This window comes from Carassius gibelio, chromosome B10, assembly GCF_023724105.1.
Source record: "Carassius gibelio isolate Cgi1373 ecotype wild population from Czech Republic chromosome B10, carGib1.2-hapl.c, whole genome shotgun sequence".
Taxonomy (NCBI): Eukaryota; Metazoa; Chordata; class Actinopteri; order Cypriniformes; family Cyprinidae; genus Carassius; species Carassius gibelio.
In genome coordinates this window covers 20891387-20910639 of record NC_068405.1, presented here as the reverse complement: position 1 = coordinate 20910639, position 19253 = coordinate 20891387, and the positions used below count along the sequence as shown (strand labels likewise).

General features: G+C 35.6%; 1 protein-coding gene across 1 annotated transcript; it reads left to right on the top strand.

Annotated features, from left to right (window-relative positions):
* The first annotated feature begins 956 nt into the window (after positions 1-956).
* ggt1b (gamma-glutamyltransferase 1b) lies at positions 957-16769 on the top strand. The gene is made up of 13 exons (XM_052566791.1): positions 957-1152; positions 4078-4254; positions 5473-5603; positions 6173-6262; positions 6583-6775; positions 6956-7116; positions 7950-8099; positions 11013-11149; positions 12909-13096; positions 13227-13354; positions 13965-14077; positions 14172-14285; positions 15181-16769. The coding sequence occupies exons 2-13, from the start codon at positions 4082-4084 to the stop codon at positions 15325-15327; spliced, it is 1725 nt and encodes a 574-aa protein (XP_052422751.1). The 5' UTR covers positions 957-1152; positions 4078-4081; the 3' UTR covers positions 15328-16769.
* Positions 16770-19253: the final 2484 nt, after the last annotated feature.

The window sequence follows — 19253 nt, the reverse complement described above, 5'->3', positions numbered from 1 at the left end:
TTGTTAAAAACACCATCCCCCCTTACCATCCTTGTACAATTTGTATTATGAAAAAATTACCATGCAAATAAAATGTTAAAATTCTTTAAATGACTTTTCACAAACTGACTGCCGGCATCTAGTCATAGTTGTGGGCGTGGTGAGGGCGGAGTCGGCGTGGGGGGAAAACACAGCGAACATCGTGTGTATTTGAATGACAAAAATGCACATATTCAGCGCTCATTCCCAGAGACGCGTAGAACAATTGTAGTCTCTTTTAACTTTAATATTCATATACTTGTATTTGATTCATTGTACAGCCCTACTGTAGATGTATTCATTCAAAAATATCCAAAATTATGTGACGTACTGCTTTATATAGCCAGTTCAATTTTTTGACTGGATTGTCCCGTGTATTTCAATTGGCGCCAAGGCAATGTTTTGTTTTCCCCTCACGGGCTAAATTCACATCACGTGACGGGGCGTTTCCAGACCAACCGTCTGTATGGACGGCCAGAGCCGTTGAAAATATTTAACGGCTCTGTGTACAGCGAAGAAAGTTTTCGTTATTTTTTAACTTTTAAACTTCTTTAAAAAGAAGACATCTAAATATAGATGTTTGTTTTAGACATGGCATTACCATGGAGTCTTGTATATGTTGTATTCACTGGAAGAGATGTGTTGAGTAAAGGCATTGAAGAGGCTTGTTGCTAAACCGGTAAACAGAGGTTAGATTGTTGAATATTTGGGCTTTTTTATGTCTACATTATGTGGACCATTAAATGTCCAAACTTCCTAGTTAATTATTCACAAGGCAAATCTAACATATTACAACATGAACGGCTTAACCATTCAAAGATTAAATGTGTGAATACAAGTGATAGAGTAACAGAAATCCACCTGTATGTGTGAAGAGTTTGCTAGTGTTATTTTTTGCAGACATCATTCTGTAATTGTGGCACAGGTGGGTTTACCGTCACAAGACAACCTCTGCCCTTTTCACTGGTCTCCATAAAACAATTATGGATGATTTCACAGACTGATTTGGTTAAAGTTTGATGGTCATTATAGTTAGACATTGAGAGCCAGAGGTTTGCAGCATTGGCTCAGTCAGCCTGTGGAAAGGAGGCTCATTCTATGGGAGACTCTACAAGAGGCCTGTGAAGTCAACAGGTAGGTGATACTCCATATACTCAAACCTCAATGTGCAATAAACTCATCAGTTATCAATTTAACGTAATCATCCCAAGAGCTTTGACTATTTTCACACAGAAAGCAAATTAAAAATATAAGAAGGCAGAAATATTGTTCAGCATCTTTCCCGTTGTTGCATCTTTTAAATTGGAAGGAACATACACTGAATTCTGAGGCTCGTAATTTGTACTCTTTGTTGTGATTTGTAAGAGGAAATAACACAATCTTTCACTCTTTTCTGTACGTGTGAGAAAATTCTAGTCTCTTGTGTGGTGGGTTTAATTTTGTTGGCTGCAGGCACTGCAGGTTTCTCTGAGGTTTTTCTGCCGCAGTTCGTTCCCACTCACAGCACAGTCTGACAGGATTTAATGTGGACAGTAGCAAGGCTTTGAAACTATGGAAAGGCGTTTCTCTGAGGAGGATTTCACTTCATACAAGCCTTTTTTTTATTCAAGTTTTCAAATTATAAATGCATGAAACCTTGCTGGCTTTGGTGGGGATACATGAAGCTACATTAAGCAACATAAAATGTAGAATATGAAAGAGCCAGAATGCATATTGTAGTTCTTTATAGTGCTCATGTTGTGGTCAAATAATACAGAACCAGGAGTTGATTTACAGTGGGAAGCAATAAGCATGTGTATAATGATCAAATGAGCAAGCGTTTTTAACAGCAAAACTAGAGTAGAAACAGCAGCGATGGAGAATCCTGATTAGCTGCAATCTTCCTCAGAGGAATACTAACGGCCAACTAAATGAGAACAATTTATTATGCTTTTTTGAATGCATAATCATTGCAAATATGCCTTGACTGTGTATTTAGCAAGAAAGCAGAAAATGTTGTAAGCATATTGCATCTCCTGTTGTTAATATTCTGCTTTATGAATTATGTTGTGTTACATAAAGGATGGAAACAGTTAAAGGGCACCTTTAAGCATATCTTACATTGTACAATCATGGATAGCAAAAGTAAATATGACCAGGTCATGATTATATGAGAATACACAAGCCTGAAATATCTTATCTGGAAGGTACAGTCAGTCCATGTTCTTTTTGTTTAATCAGCAGTTAGATTTAATCTATTTGTTTAAATTCAGTAATTCATTGTGTTCAGGTTCACTTAATTGTTTCAGTTTGAGCTTTTCACACTGTGGATAACCCTGGATTAACATTGTTCAAAACCCTCCTTTTAACCCCAAGTGAAACTCTTGTAATTTAAAGGGGGAGGTTATGAGACCCTGCTTTTGCGGTGTTAACCCACATTTTCATGTGAAATGTGTACAGTGTGAAACGAAACAGTGTTACTTGTTGCTTTCACACCTAGTTAACCCTTGGTCATCTAAACCCTGGTTTAACAGAATGTCCACTGCTCATAATTTATCCGGAGTTGACAATTAACCCTGGGTATTCATAAGATGACATTTCACACTCTGCATGGCTAGATGCTGGGTTAATTTTCTTATTTGTATATTTTCGGCATCAGTGTCAGTACCTGTATGAAAGCAGTACGTGACATGTTTCTATAACAGCTGTAGCATTGCACATCCTCATACAGCTAACAATACCATCAAGTTTTCCATAATAGAATTTTCGGACTATAAATGTAAGAATTAAATGGTCTCTTCTTTACTAATTTTAACGTGTTTTCCATCATCAATTAAAGGTGCTGTGAGTATTTTTGTTGAATTTGCTAATGTGTAAAAATACCCTAATATGTTTGCAGATTTTTTGGAAACATGCTTAATTCACATACTTGTTTCTCCAAAAAAACAATGCTGCCGTCTGTTATTCTACTTTTGGAAATTGTGTTCCGTGTGATTCTGCTCTCCGTCAATTTACCCTACAGTAATTCAACACACCGGGCTGCCATTGAAAAACAAAACATTAAAAAAGAAAAAAGCCAGCAAACAGTCTGGTCAGTCAAAAGGTTCTATGACTAGAGTTATATCAGAATGTGGATAAATCAGTTCAACAATCTGGCAACTCATGTGAGTGTGAAGTGGAAATGGAGAAGGGGGAAACGACTCTCTCTGTGGTTGCATGGAATAAACAGAAATCTTGGCCGGCTTTCTTGTTGCCTTGCTGCCTTATCAGACAATGACTTTGAAGGCAACAATCTTTGTTGTAGATCTAATGATCTACAACAAAACAAAACAAAGTAACATTTAATTACTATAGAACTGATTTCTAAATAGAAGTAACATTAAAAGTGGAAAAAGTTACATTTAGACTCTAACTGACCACCAAATGCAATTTTCTGACGCCAACAGTCACAGCCAACAGAATGGAACACACAGGGTTGTGGGATATCAAAGACAGGGAAGAATACATCTGTGCTACCTTCAATAATCGATCAGGAGACAGGAAGTGAAGCTCACATTGGATTTGGACTTGCCTTGATGTTTGTAATGCATCCTCTGAAGGCAACATTTTTATCTTTCAAACGCATCCAACCCAGTGACTGTCCAAATCACAGCCAAACCCTGGTTAAAAAAGGTTAAAAGTGGCGTTTAGAACAACGATAACCTGGGATTATGTGTGAAAAGCCCTTTGTTGTTTTGCAACAGACACTCAATCACGTTCCTAGTATTTATCGTGCTTTGGACAGTCATAAACATTGCATGTAAAACAGTCATTTCAGTGTCTGAGTGCCAAAATGTCACATGATGATGGTAAGGTAATTAGATTTATACATTTATAGTCTGAAAAGTCCATTGTCGACACTGACATAGCAAATAGAAACATAAACCGGGTGTTTAGGAATGTACAGTGTGAAATGTCAGCCTTCTAATGAAAGCCTTAATTAATTACATGACTGCTTTCAGATAAAGCGGCAAAATTTTTAACAAGCAGTCTATATGCATCAGCAACAGAAAACTAGACACTTGCTGTTACGTGTTGCAGGGAAATGGTGCAGAAGTCTACTGTGGTGGGCCTCGTTTTGCTGCTGCTGGCTGCAGGCGGCACGTTTTTTGCCGTTTTCTTTTCAGTGCAGGGCAAGAAGGCCTCTCCTGAACCTGAAAATGGTTACTTCAAGGCAGCAGTGGCAGCAGATGCTGGGACGTGCTCAGAGATCGGCAGGTTTGAGCTCTGATCTCCTGAAAATCACATTCACTTTTTGCCATCTAGGACATGTAGACTGTTTAATAGCCGAATCATCCACATTTCATCCTCCCATACCACACACCAATGAACGTTTTTAAGGATCGCATCATGTAGTAATTGGTTTTTAAGGCATCAACTGCAAAAGTGAAATGTTTGTTGTGCAGATAAACACTTTTCTTGGATTGTTATTGGGTTGTATATCAATCGAGCTCTGTGAAAAATATAAGAATGTTTTGTCACGTTACTTAAAAATCTGCAGCAGGATGTTAAATCCACTTTAACTGGTTTTATGTAAGTGAGAACTATTATTAAATACCACTGACTCAAATTGAGCACACTAATGAACATCATTTTAAAGGTCACATCCGGTAGGAATAGATCCTTAAGATTTAACACCAGAGGTGAACAGACTACAAATGTTAACTAGCACGTTATTTTACAGTCCTGTTCCTCATGTAAATACTATGTACTTATTATAGTGATTACATTAACCATGTAATAACTAGGTACTAACCCTAAACCTACCCCTAAACCTAACCCTACCCCATGTAGTTACCTTGTGTTATCAGAACTTTCTTAGATAAATACACTGTAAGTAAACTATAAGTACATGTTAGTACACGTGCCGTAAAATAAAGTGCAACCGATATCATAGCCAGTAGACTAATCACAGTACACTGAGACAACAGTTTTCTATTACATGTTTTCTGGAATGTTATGCAATATGCAAATGAGGCATTACCTAATTAAATATGCACTCATTTGCATACATTTTCTAGAACAGAAATCTGAATACCTGATGAAGCCAAGTTCAAACTTCTTGTTTCATTTGGGTGACATATTAGCTGAAGTTTTTTTTTTACAAAGGAGATTATTTATTATTGTCAAGAGCGAGGAATAAAGTAATGGAATGCTTTAATTAATCAGGTATGATATATGAGCAAATCCCTCAGTAAAAACATTGGGAGTATAGATGGGATTAAAACTGTAAAGTCTGGTGTGTGTAAGTGTTGATGAAGTGGAGATTTGATCTATAGATGCAAAAAGATAAATTGTATTAAAATGAACACACATATAGCACATTTTTGTCAATGCATAATAGGTTTTCTTCAAAAAAGTTGTTGGTGCATTCTGATATTTAAAATGATCGTATCAAGGTTTGCATGCCACATGCCCTCTCTGTGTCTCCTCCAGGGATATCCTGAAGAGAGGTGGTTCTGCTGTAGATTCTGCCATTGCTGCTCTGCTGTGCGTGGGATTGATGAATGCCCACAGCATGGGCATCGGAGGAGGGCTCTTCTTCACTATTTATGATGCCAAAACAGGTCACTATCACCAGTCTGATTCAACATGACACACCAGTCTACAGTGTTTGTGTGTGTCTAAAAAATGTCTGCACATATAAGGATCTATTATTATCAGTTTTAAAATATAATTTATATTTAATAATATTAGCAAATTTTGTATTAAAACATATTCTTTTTTTTATGCACACTGCATGAATAAAATGTAAGTTATGCACACACTGCATAAATAAAGGTTTAATATAAAACAATTTAATATAAAAGTATATGTACCATGTGTACCATATTTTAAGGATCAATTTTTATATTTTATTTTAATATGATTTTTTATTTGAATGTTATTTATATTCTAATATTATTTATATTTATTAAAAATATATTTACCGATACATATTGATAGGTATATATGCATTATTGGCAAAAATATATTTATAAACTGCATAAATAAAATGTAAATAATATAAATGTTAAAATGTGTCTGTGAAAAGTTTATGCACATTTTAATAGCTTTTTATTTATTATAATTATATAATAAATATGCATATTTTGGGATTTCTTCATATTTATAGATTTTTTACTTGATTTTGCAGGAAAAGTCGAAACCATCAATGCACGTGAGACGGCCCCTGCAAACGCAACCAGAGACATGTTTGGAAATAGTACAGATCTTTCCCAGAAAGGTATCTATTAACTACATTACATAAACTGGGAAAATCATTAGTGAAACAGGATTTACACGATGAGTGGCCTCGTGATACGGTGCCTGGATGGAGAGATAAGCATAAAAAACCATCAACACAATTTCATCAATCAATAACTCACAGTACATCAGGCTCTACATATAGTTGATACAGGACTTTTCCAGGAAAACCATAAAACTGCATCTAATAACTGCCATATGTATTTCTTTAACGGCTGCATTTTTATTTTTCTTACATATGGTTTTAGATTTAAATGGTTTTAGCCATAAAAAAACATATAATAAAAAAAACATCCACAGGTGGTTTGTCCATCGCTGTTCCTGGAGAGATACGGGGGTATGAAATGGCCCATAAACGGCATGGCAAGCTTCCATGGAAAGAGCTGTTTTTACCCAGCATACAACTGGCCAGAAACGGCTTTCCTGTTGGCAGAGCATTGGCAAGTGCCATTCAATCAAACAGAAACATCATTATGGGTGATAAGATGTTATGGTGAGCACACATGGGTATTTTCAACCAAGATTTGATAAGCATTAAAAATATACACAATTTGTCTTTGATATGACAGTGGGGTGATATTATAAAAACTTTTCTATAATGTAATTTGTAATATGTTATATCTCCTTTCAGCCACTGCGTTTATGCACTAACATTTTCTGTTCGGTTCCTCAGTTCTGTGTTCTGCGATTCCACCGGTAACATCCTACAGGAAAACCAAACCATCACTTTCACAAAACTGGCTGACACTTATGAGGCCATTGCAGAGAATGGGCCTGATGCTTTCTACAGCGGACGGCTTGCTGAGAGCCTTGTGAGGGACATCCAAGCTGCAGGTTTTTATTCACACATATGTCTATTCCATTAGCTGCTATGAATAACTCCTAATCTGGACTAAATCAAAAGTATGGCTGGATGACGTGATTTAGCCCAGGGGTTTTCAAACTGTACCCCAGAGGACCTTGTATGTGAACTATGTGAACAGCAATAAATAAAAAACATATCCTTTTGTTTTAATGCACACACTACAGAAATAAAATATAGTATATGCAACCACACTGTATCTGCATCGGCTAAATTTGAGTTCTTATGCACAATGCTTAGATAAAATGTACATTTTGAAGACTATTTAATTTAATATATTTATATGGATTAAAGTTTGTTTTAATCTGCATGGATACAATGTAAAAAATATTTTTTAAATATTTTTTTTTTATGCACAAAATTCACAAATACAGTCTGTGTTCATAAAAAATATCAAAACATTAAAATGCCTGAAATCCCCTGAGCTAACCCTCAAAAGTTTCTTAAGTCTCAAGCCTAAATCTAACTTAAAATCTTGATCCCTGAATACTTTCTGCTATATTAAATCACTTTAAGTGTAGAGCCACGTTTTTTTATTTCCTGTCAGATGTGCTTGACTGCCCATATTAGTGAGTTAAAGATGCTAAGTTGTGCAGTTTCTAGGGTTCTGTTGAGGCTGATGTGTTGTGGTTCATTGGTTTCCAAATATTTTACATCCCACACTGATTCCTGCTGTGCTGCCAATAGTCCACCCAGGCCGAGGTGTTGAAGGATAACACACAATTGGTTGTTAATGACTAAATCAGTAACTCGGTTTGATCTCATTAAGTATCGTAGCATCATGCATCATGCATCTGTGTTGCAGATGGGATTCTAACTCTGGAGGACTTGAGAGATTACAAGCCCTTATTGGATGATTACCCCCTCACTACCACCGTGGGTGAATACACAATGGTGACACCAAACGCGCCTGCCAGCGGCCCAGTCCTCACACTGATACTCAACATCCTGAGCGGTAGGTACAGAGTTCAAGCCCTGGAAAACCTATCCAGCGCTGTGTTTCCCACTTGCATTGTAACCCTAAGTAGATTTAAAACCATTGTCAACGATGATCACTATGCAGCTCAGGACACAAATGAACTATTCATGCCTGAAATTGCTTTCGTATATAGGGGCATTTAATATATAGCCTGCAATTATAATAATATAGGCTAAACTAAAGTGTTTTTTTCTATATATATTTTTCAAAAGAAAACTTCTGAAAGAATATCACAGAACCAAAATGTTGAAATGGTTCCAACATATGACGCAAACAGTCATTGGGAACATATTATAGTTGATTTATTTCAATATTTTCCATTTTCGTTTTAATTTGAGGTACTTTTTGTAATGTGTATTATATTAAAATTTAAAATGTCTGTTTATTTTTTAGTGTTTTATTTTCAGTTTAAGCAATGAAAAATTTTGCCTTGTCAAGTAGCTCAATTTTTTATTTTATTTTTTGAACATTTTTATTAATTTCTTAATAAAAACATTATTTCTTTATTAAACATTAATTATTAATTTCAGTTACGTATATTACTATTATATTACGTATATAAGTCTGTATATTAGGTCCATTGTTCACTCGTGTTGGACATTTCTGAAAAGTGAGTTCAAGATTGTTTCGTAAGACTTTCAAAACAGTCTATTCCTAAGAGTCATTTGTTTGCAAATTAGACATAATGGCTCGTGCTGTGTTAATTGTCGCATACAAATTTTTCCTGTCTGGATTTTACATTTTTGTTGAACTCATTACAGTCATGTTACTATTATATTTGTTTATATTTTTTAATGAGCAATGTATCGGTCAAATTACCTTCCCCTTGAGTTGAAAACAAGTTTCTATTTAAACCAATGTGGACCTGCATGGAAATATGATGTTTTTAGCAGCGAGAGGAAGCATCTAGTGATAACTGATTATACAGGATGAACATTAGTCAATCTTTAATGTTCTTAACTGTTGAATAGTGACTTCAGAACATCCCAACTTTTCTTTGCTACAAGCTATTAAAATCCCTCCACCCTTCGCTCCTGTCTCCCACACCAACACTAACGTGGGCTGTTTGCCACTAATTGGACACAAACCAAGCATGGAAAAATCCATGCAGTCAGTGTGTTCCGACCCTTTCCTTGGGGTTTCACCAGTAGGGGAGACTCTGAAGCAGCCTGTCATCTGAGATTCATCAGCTTTGCTTTCTTGCGGCCAGCTGGACACTATCCACAGCTCTGTGTCTTGGTCTTCAGACACCCACTCTGTAGCTTTACTGATGAGATACTTAATCATTAAGTTGCTGCCAGACAGGGCACGGCTGTCGATAAACACTGTTAGCACTTGTTTTTTTTCACAATGTAGCTTGATGTATTCAGTCGTTATGAAACATCTTCCATAGCGAATCATTCATAATTGTTCAATTATTTCAAATAGACGGGTCTGGCATGAATGCTCGAGACAATTTGAGAAGTTTTCAGACACTAAAACTGGGTCAGTTGTCCAATGGTAAAATAATAGTTGACCTAAAAGTGAAAATGATGTCGCTATTTACTCGCTCTCTTGTCATTTGCTAACCCATATGACTGACTTACTTAAGTGGAACACAAATGAGATGTTTTGCAGGATGTTCTGCAGCATTCTCAGGGTTTAAGAACTGAATTTTTCCATATTAATCACATTTGTGATTCTGCATATTCAGATTTTATTAGATGAAATGGGAAAACATTACCCAGCTAACATTCCCAGTATGTTATCAAAATGTTATTTTAAAATGTTCTCAGAACTTTTATAACATCCAGTTGTTTTTTTGCCTGTGCGAAAATTAAGTGAACATTCTATTGTATAATTTTGCAAACATTATGGAAATTTTATTTTGAATGTTCTCTGAACAAGTAATAAAAGGTAAAAATGACAATGACAATGACAATTTATTTATATAGCACAATTAACTACAACTTCCGTCGACCGATGTGCTTTCCATTAAGTCATTACAAACAGAGAAAAAAACACACAACGGACAAAATAAAATATAATTGTACAAATAGCAGCCAAACGCTTTTGAAAATAAAAATGTCTTTAGCCTGGACTTAAAAATATTAAGAGAAGAGGCTTGTCTAATGGACAGTGGCAAGGCGTTCCAAAGCCTGGGGGCAGCAATACAGAAAGCACAGTCTCCCCGGCACTTAAGCCTCAACTTTGGGGTAATCAATGGATCCTGGTTGGAAGACCGAAGGGATCTAGTGGGTTTATATTTGGTCAGCAACTCCCTGAGATAAAGTGGAGCCAAACCATTTAGAGATTTAAAGATGAGGAGCAACATCTTAAAATCAATTCTAAAACAAACAGGCAGCCAATGTAGTGAGCATAAAATAGGAGTAATATGCTCCCTCCTTTTGACCCCACACAAGAGTCTAGCCGCAGCATTCTGAACAAGCTGCAAGCGGGATAAAGCTGTCTGGCTAATCCCAAAGTAAAGTGAGTTACAGTAGTCCAGCCTTGATGAAATAAAAATGTGAATTACTTTTTCAAAATCTTTAAAAGAAAGAAAAGGCTTAGCTTTAGAAAGCAGACGCAGCTGAAAAAAGCAAGATTTGACAACTGAATTTATTTGTCGGTCAAACTTTAAGCCATCATCAAAAATGAAGCCAAGGTTTTTTACCCATGATTTCAAACACTGAGTCATCCCTCCCAAATCCAGTTTTGGGGAATTTGAAAATTCAGTGTGTATAGTCAAAATGACTATAAGTAAAAGGTAAAATTTTTTTGGAGTGAATAGCTTCTATGGCAGTCATCTTGATGATTGGCAGTTCTAGCCATTTATATGACAACAGTTAGCATGGTTGAGTAATCACAGAATGTAGTGAATCTAACTGAGCTCTCATTGTTTTTCCTCAGGATACAACTTCAGTTCAGACAGTGTCTCCACCACTGAAAAGAAAACCCTCACCTATCATCGCATAATAGAGGCATTCCGGTTTGCGTATGCCAAGAGGAGCATCTTGGGGGATCCAACATTTCTCAACATCTCTAGTGTAAGTTGTGATGAAAGTGATACTTCAAACAAAAAATTAATTAATAAAACAAAATTCTGTCATCATTAATCATCCTCATCTCATTGTTAATTAATTATGATTTACGTTCTTCTGTAGAACACAATGTAAGATATTTTGTATCATGCCTGTTTTGTCTTCCTTTTTGTCCTATATCATGTCATGTCATTTTTATTTTTGATATTTCTATGTAATTTATTTGTATTTAATTTAATTTAATTTCAGTTTTAATAATTTAAGAACTTTTTTATTGTATTGCCAGTGCAACATTTCTTATGTTTAGGGCAAAAAATAAATACATTTTTAAACTTTCTATTTAATATGTATATAAATGCATTCAAAATTATCTGATATATATATGTTTGTGTGTGTGTGTGTGTGTGTGTGTGTATATATATATATATATATATATATATATATATGTATGTATGTATGTATGTATGTATATATATATATATATATATATATATATATATATATATATATATATATCACGCAGTGCAACACATCTACTTCACATAGAGTTGATCAGGTTGTTGATTGAAGCTGTTCACAAAGTGCTGTATCCAAGCATGTTAACAGAAAGTTGAGTGGAACGAAAAAGTGTGGAATAATAAGATGGACAACCAACTGAGAGAACCGAAGCCTTATGAGGATTGTCAAGCAAACTGGATTCAAGAATTTTAAAGAATTTCACAAGGAATGTACTGAGGCTGGGGTCAAGGAATCAACAGCCACCACACACAGAATTGTTTCAAGGAATTTGGCTACAGTTGTCGTATTCTAAGGAGAAGAAGAACTGGACTGTTGCCCACTGCTCCAAAGTCCTCTTTTCAGATGAGAGCAAGTTTTGTATTTCATTTGGAAACTAAAGTCCTAGAGTCTGGAGGACGGGTGGAGAAGCTCATAGCCCAAGTCGCTTGAAGTCCAGTGTTTAGTTTCCACAGTCTGTGATGATTTGGGGTGAAATGTCATCTGCTGGTGTTGGTCCATTGTGTTTTTTGAAAACCAATGTCACTGCACCAGTTTACCAAAAAATCTTGGAGCAATATATGCTTCCTTCTGCTGACCAGCTTATTGAAGATGCTGATTTAATTTTCCAGCAGGATTTGGCACCTGTCCACACTGCCAAAAGCACCAAAAGTTGGTTAATTAAATGACCATGGTGTTGGTGTGATTGACTGGCAGCAAACTCACCAGACCTGAACGGAATCTATTGGGTATTGTCAAGAGGAAAATGAGAAACAAGAGACCAAACAATGCAGATGAGCTGAAGGCCACTGTCAAAGAAACCTGGGCTTCAAGACCACCTCAGCAGTGCCACAAACTGATCACCTCCATGCCACGTCGAATTCAGAAGGCGAATTCGAAATCCAGAAGGCCAACAATTTACTAAATGTTTAAATTGGTTTTATGAAGTGTTCTAATTTGTTGAGATGGTGGGTTTTTGTTAAATGTGAGCCAAAAGTCTGTGTGCACTGAATTTATTTAATACATGAGTTTCACAATTTGACTTGAATTACTGAAATAAATGAACTTTTCCTCCCCATTCTATGGCATATGTTCGTCAGCTGTGATCAACCAGCATGCTTTATCTCACACGGATCACAGAGCATGAAAATAGTGTGCTATTGAATGGCTCATTGTGCGTCCACTCTTTTGATCAGCAGTTCTTTCAAGCTGTAGATTACTGTGCCACCTAGTAATGATCTGCTTACCTCCTCCTCTTTCTTGCCGGCAGTTCATCCAGAACATTACCTCGAAGGACTACGCTCACATGATACTTCAGAAGATCACAGATAATACGACTCAGCAAGAGAGCTACTATGAACCCGAGTTCTACATTCCTGATGATCATGGCACAGCACATGTGTCAGTAGTGGCAGAGGACGGCAGCGCGGTCGCCGCCACCAGCACCATCAACCTATAGTGAGCGTTTGCCATCTCAAACACCTGTTGCTATTTAGTCAGAGAGTGTACACTTTTCAGGAAAATTGACATACTTATTCATTTAATAATAATATTTGTAAAAGGCATCATATTCTTTTTCTTTTCCCAGTTTTGGCTCCAAGTTTATGTCAAATTCAACAGGAATTATACTGAACAACGAGATGGATGACTTCAGTTCTCCCTTGATCACCAATAACTTTGGAGTTCCTCCTTCTCCCAACAACTTCATTGCCCCACGTGAGAAAACATGATAACAACCACTGGCAATAACATATTTTTTGTAGTATGTATACTATAAGTCACATGAGGCCATACTTTACCTTGAGTTTTATGAACAATGTTTTCTTAACATCATTACATGGTAAAATAACTGTAACCACAACATGATAAAAACACAATATAAGTCATGGGTAAACATTTTTATGTATGTTTAGAATATCTTACCTTTAGCGTATATTATTTAAAATTATGGACTTCAAAATGAATAGGCCTACTTATAATAATAAATTCTAAGAAAATAATAATTTAATATAATCAGTTTTTTAAATGTATAACACCTAATATATTATTATTAATATCAAATGTTATAAATATTATATCAGTAATAAACAGAAGAATAGTAATAAATATAAATAAATACATTTAATAAATCGCATTCTTTACAAGTGAGTTCAAAAGATCCGAATTGCATTCAAAGTGCAAAATAGCCATGCACAATTTTTTTTAGATAATAAGCATTTTATATTGTATACTATGCAGTATGCATTATGCTGGTACCTAATTTTACACTTCCATGTATCTTTGAAGATTCTGTTTGTTAACTCTGTTGCTTCTCATTTTTGCTCAGATAAAAGACCCATGTCTTCTATGTGTCCCACCATCCTGCTGGACAAAAACAATAAGGTTAAAATGGTGGTTGGAGGCTCTGGTGGAACAAAGATCACCACAGCAGTGGCCAAGGTGCACTTCCATTTAATTTTAGTCTAGGTAGTTGTTCTGGGCATAGTTCAAACCTTATCAACTCATAAATAACTGACATTTTCTGTTTGCACAGGTGATCTTAAATGCACTGTTCTTCGACTATGACCTGAAGAAAGCGATAGTAGACCCGAGAGTTCACAATCAGCTCAGTCCAAACACCACACAAGTAGAGCCTGACCTCGACAAGGTGGGTACAGAAATACTACTTTTAAACAGCAATACTGGATATATGACTGAAATAATGTACAACATATACTGTACATCTCCTCAATGCTGTACACTGTAAAAAACAAAAAACAAAAAAAAACTTGACATCTCTGGTAAAAAATGGCAGAGGTGGTTGCCAAAACTTTACTGGACTGAATGTAAATTTACAGTAAAAAAACATATTTCATTAACTGTTATGATGTTAACATATGAATCTACTGAAGTACTAAAAACTACCATAAAAACACAAGTGGTAATGAGAAATCTACATGATAATTCAAAGTTCAATAAAATTAGATTTTCCACAAGCTGAGGTAAATATTAATATAAGATCATTATATACAGAAGAATAGTAATATGTAGAAGACACAGTTATACACACAAATAAAAAACATCTTGGAAACACACAACACTGAAATAATGCAATAAACATGCAAATCAGTAAACTAAGAATAAACAGTTAGTTCATTTTTAAAAGCATTGGATTTTTTTTTGATTGATTCTTATTTTTTATCATATTTTTTTTACTATGCATGTGAGTGTTTTTGAGTGTAACCACTTATCTGTGGTCACATTTTGTCCAAAATAAAAAAAAAATCTTACTGCAGGTTTATTTTTTTTATGTTGGATTGAAAAATATTTTTTACCACATTTTTATGATTTTAAAATTACTTTTTTTTTATGCATGAGTGAGTGTTTTCGAGTGTAACCACTTATCTGTGGTCACATTTTGCCCTAAAATGAAATGATTGTAACCTCAGATTCTTTTAATGTTGGAGTGAAACATCACCCGGATATTTTCTTGATATTTTCTTTGGTTGTTCTGAATACACATGACTTTTGCTAAGCACAACCCACTCATTTTGAACCCACAGGCCATTTTGGAGGGTCTTGCTGCGAAGAACCATGTAATAGAGGTGTTGAAGTCCATGGGCGCAGTGGTTCAGGCCGTGGTCCGGAACAGTGCTGGCCTCAGCGCTGAGTCAGACCCCCGTAAGGGAGGATACGCAGCTGGGTACTGACATCCGACTCAGCGATCCAGGTCTTCGGTCCAGCTGGAGGCAATGGAGATGCTACTTTCAAGACCCCAAGGGAACATTGCCCTCATGCTGCTCTGAAACAACCAAGTGCCTCCATCAGAGATACAGGCAAATCAGCTCTGAACAATCAAAAGCTCTAGTAATGTTGATCTCTACACACTCCATTTTCAGTGAATGAGGAATAAAACAAATTCAAATACACTCACAATGGAAACGCACCATCATTCTACAGCTGTTTCTTCCGAAAATTTCCACACATCATAATCTCTACAGTTCTTATTACTGCGAAAGGGTATTTATTTCTGCTAATAAACGTGTTGTGATGGCCATTATGAACTTTCTTGCGTGACTTCTGTCTGTATTAAGATTTACATCCAGGCAAGAGAACATTTTTGCAAGACTAAGCAGGAGCGTCTCAGGGGACAAAGTTTTAATCAAGCTTCTAATAAGAGCTGAAGTGTGAACAAGAGTTGAAATGCCCGTTTTAAAGTCCCACGAGTATGTGGTCCTGCCCACAGGCACCGGCCCGACATCAAGCAGCATCATTAATGATGAAGTTGTGGGGGACAGAGAAAAATCACATAAACAGTCCTTAATTAAACTTTCAAAACTGTACTGGGCTAGAAAGTAACTAATAAAATGTAAATGTACAGTTTGTTAAATAAAAGGAAGAGTCAACCCAAAAATAACAGTTTTGCCATTCCAAACCTGTATGGGTTTTCTCATTTTGAAGAATGTTGATAACCAAACATTGACTTTCATAGTCATTTTCGTCCACACAGTGGAAGTCAATGGGACCAGAAAGCATTTGTTTTCCAGCATTCTTCAAAATATCTTGAAATGCATACAGGTTTGGCATGACATTAGGGTCAACCTTCAATCTAACAAACTGTGTATAATTTGTTGCCTGTGACTCATTTGTGACTCTATGCATTTTTATTCTAACATCTAAAATATTCTATATGGTATATTAAGTTTGCCAAGTCAAAATTCGCTAAAATTCCAAGTATACAGTGTACCAAACCATGTAATTATTCAAACTTAATTCTTAAAATTATTTATAAAAAATTTTAACAATTTCCCTCACCGTAAATTTTAGCTGCTTTAATTTATATTTTAATATTTAATTAAAATATTCTGAATAGCGATGCCTTTTCTGACTGATTTGGGAAAATGTAAAAAGTGCAGCACAATAAGACTTTGGAGTGGCATAGTTCATTACTAAACATAATGCATTTAACATTAATTTTTTTCTTTAACATAACCCCCCCCCCCATTTGTTAAAATTTGTATTGTAAGTGTAAATCGTTCAGGTTTTCCCCAGTGCATGTATATACTGTATAAATGTATAAATAAATGAATAAAAGTAATGTGTGACAAACCAAAAACATGTAAGAATGAAATAAAATGTTATAAACATATTATACATGTGGATATTGTGGATTTCCTGGTAAAAATGCTTAAAATATAAACTGCTACAAAGATGCATATTATGTGCCCTTGAAGTATTTTGGAAGTGGTGTACCTAATTCTTTTACTAATTCTTATGTTAACCATTCTAAAATCACTTTGGTCTAACATAGCTAACACCAAATTAATGAATACCAATGAATTTTTCAGTTCACAGTAATCCGATGCTAAAATGTCTCCATTTTTGTGGCCTCTGTGACCCATTTATTTCAGTAACTCACAGTTTTGAAGCCAGACGCAGGATATTTCAGCCTCTACGCTCCAGAAAGGAAAGCTGATTTGCACTTTACACACAAGTTCAAAGCTTGTCGTTAGCAGCTCATATCATAGCTACCGTATTATTAAAGGTCACGTTGTGAAGTCTGTTTAGATCATGTTTCCACATAGCAAACTCTACACAAGTACACCGACATGTTTTGAGCACAGTCCCTGCCTCTTCATTTGCTAAAATTTTAGCATTGTCTTGTGCTTTTCGGGGGCGTTTGTTCCCGCCGGGTGGCTTTGAAAGCTGTTGGGTTCATGCTGCTAGGAAAAGGTCAGGCTCTTTCACTGTTCCCGGCTCTCCCATAGGGGCTGACAATAAAGCCCTGTCACATGGTACTCGTCGCTACAACAGCACCACCATTTAGCCCAGAGCACAGCCCAGACTTTTAGTCTAATTTTTGAGGTGGAACACAGTTTGAGACTAGACCCTGACGCAGGTTCAGACGTTGGTTTGCTAATGATTTTATGGTGGTTGAAGACAGCTGGTATCTGCTGCATTCACATCCAGTCAACAAACTGCAAGGCTATGGCAAATAATATTGAGTTTAAAGGTTCACCTCTGCCTGAATGCAAATTTAGACAAAACTTTACAAGCAAAAAAGGTCAATTGTCGATTATCAACAATGTAATGATGTATGTTGCTCTCAGTTCACACCAAGCAGCTTTCTGAACCTGTTACAAAATCAATGTGGGGAAATTTGTCTTCACCATTTGTGTGAAATTCCATACTGTTCTAATTCAAATTACATTAACCACTCTACACATTTACATTTAGTCATTTAGCAGACACTTTTTTTTCCCAAAGGACTTACAAATGAGTACAATGTAACCAATCAAAATCAACAAAAGAGCAATGATATGCAAATGCTATAACAAGTCTCAGTTAGCTTAACGCAGTACACGAAGCAAAGTTTTTCCTATTATATATATATCTATATATATATAAAAAAAGGATAGAAAAAGAATAGAGCAAGCTAGTGTTAGAGGTATTTTGCTTTTGTTAACTAATAAATGAAATGAAAACAAATAGAATACAAAAAGATTAGAGAAGCTAGTGTTATTTTATTGTATTTTTTTGTAAGAAAACAAATAAATGTCTAAAAGGGACAAGTTTTTTTTTTTTAAGGAATAAAATTAGTATAGATAGTGCTAAAGAGGGTCAAATAAAGATACTACAACTAATATACTACAGCCCAAACTAGTTGTGATGTCACCTGAGCACATTAACATAACAGCAACTCATGCATGTGCTCAACTGGTTTGGGAAATGTGCTTATGTCACATTGCTACATATTACTAAGTATATTTAAATTAATTATTAAAATCCATTTTTGCACTTTCATAGACAGTATAAAGGTAGGTTATAAAAATGTATTCAACTTACACATATTTAGGCTACATATGAAATTTGGGAAATTACATTTGCTTAAACGTGTTTGTGTATTGGTGATAACTGATTTTTTTGACCGCATCACAAAAAAAAAAAAAAAAAAAAAAAAAAAAAAAAAAAAAAGATCGGCTAGGCTATATAATGTAATTTACAGATACGCCCCCAAATCAGCAACATCGTCAGTGGAGCGTTTTGAGCGGGTGTATTTCGCGCCAGAGTGAACACGTGCCGTTGGGTCTCAGAAGATGGAAACACTCACGAAAAACAAAACAAAAATGACTGTTTTGTACAAGAAACATCATAAAGTGAGGTAAGAGTTATTATATGTGATTAACCGGTGTTTAAAAAAAAATACAAGCGAATTCATCCCTTTGTGTGCCTCCTGCCTCATCTAGTCGCGTGAATGAGGATCATTTGCATGTTTAAATGATATCTCTTCCCTCCAAAAGAAAGCCTTTTGCATTCAGCTAACTACGGTGCCCGTAAGGTGACTTGTTCGGTTTACTTAGTTTTGTCATGGCCACGAGATATTAATTTGTGGGAACTTCATATTAAGTCGTGGCCACGAGATCGTTTGTCGAGGTAACGAAATCCTTTTGTCCTGGGATCGAGATGCTATGTTGAGGGAACGACAAGTTTTTCTCGTCGCCACGACTTTTTAATTAATATTTTTTTTTGAATTAAGAAATATTTATATTATTTATACATATAAAATTTATGCATTCACATTTTATGCCTTTATGACATTTTATGTTAATGTCGAGCATTTACAGTACGCTATTAT

Excerpts from the sequence above, each read along its gene's own strand:
- ggt1b (XM_052566791.1), top strand. The coding sequence starts at position 4,082 with ATGGTGCAGAAGTCTACTGTGGTGGGCCTCGTTTTGCTGCTGCTGGCT. Across the intron at positions 4,255-5,472 it reads ACGTGCTCAGAGATCGGCAG|GGATATCCTGAAGAGAGGTG; the intron begins GTTTGAGCTCTG and ends TGTCTCCTCCAG. Across the intron at positions 6,776-6,955 it reads ATGGGTGATAAGATGTTATG|TTCTGTGTTCTGCGATTCCA; the intron begins GTGAGCACACAT and ends TCGGTTCCTCAG.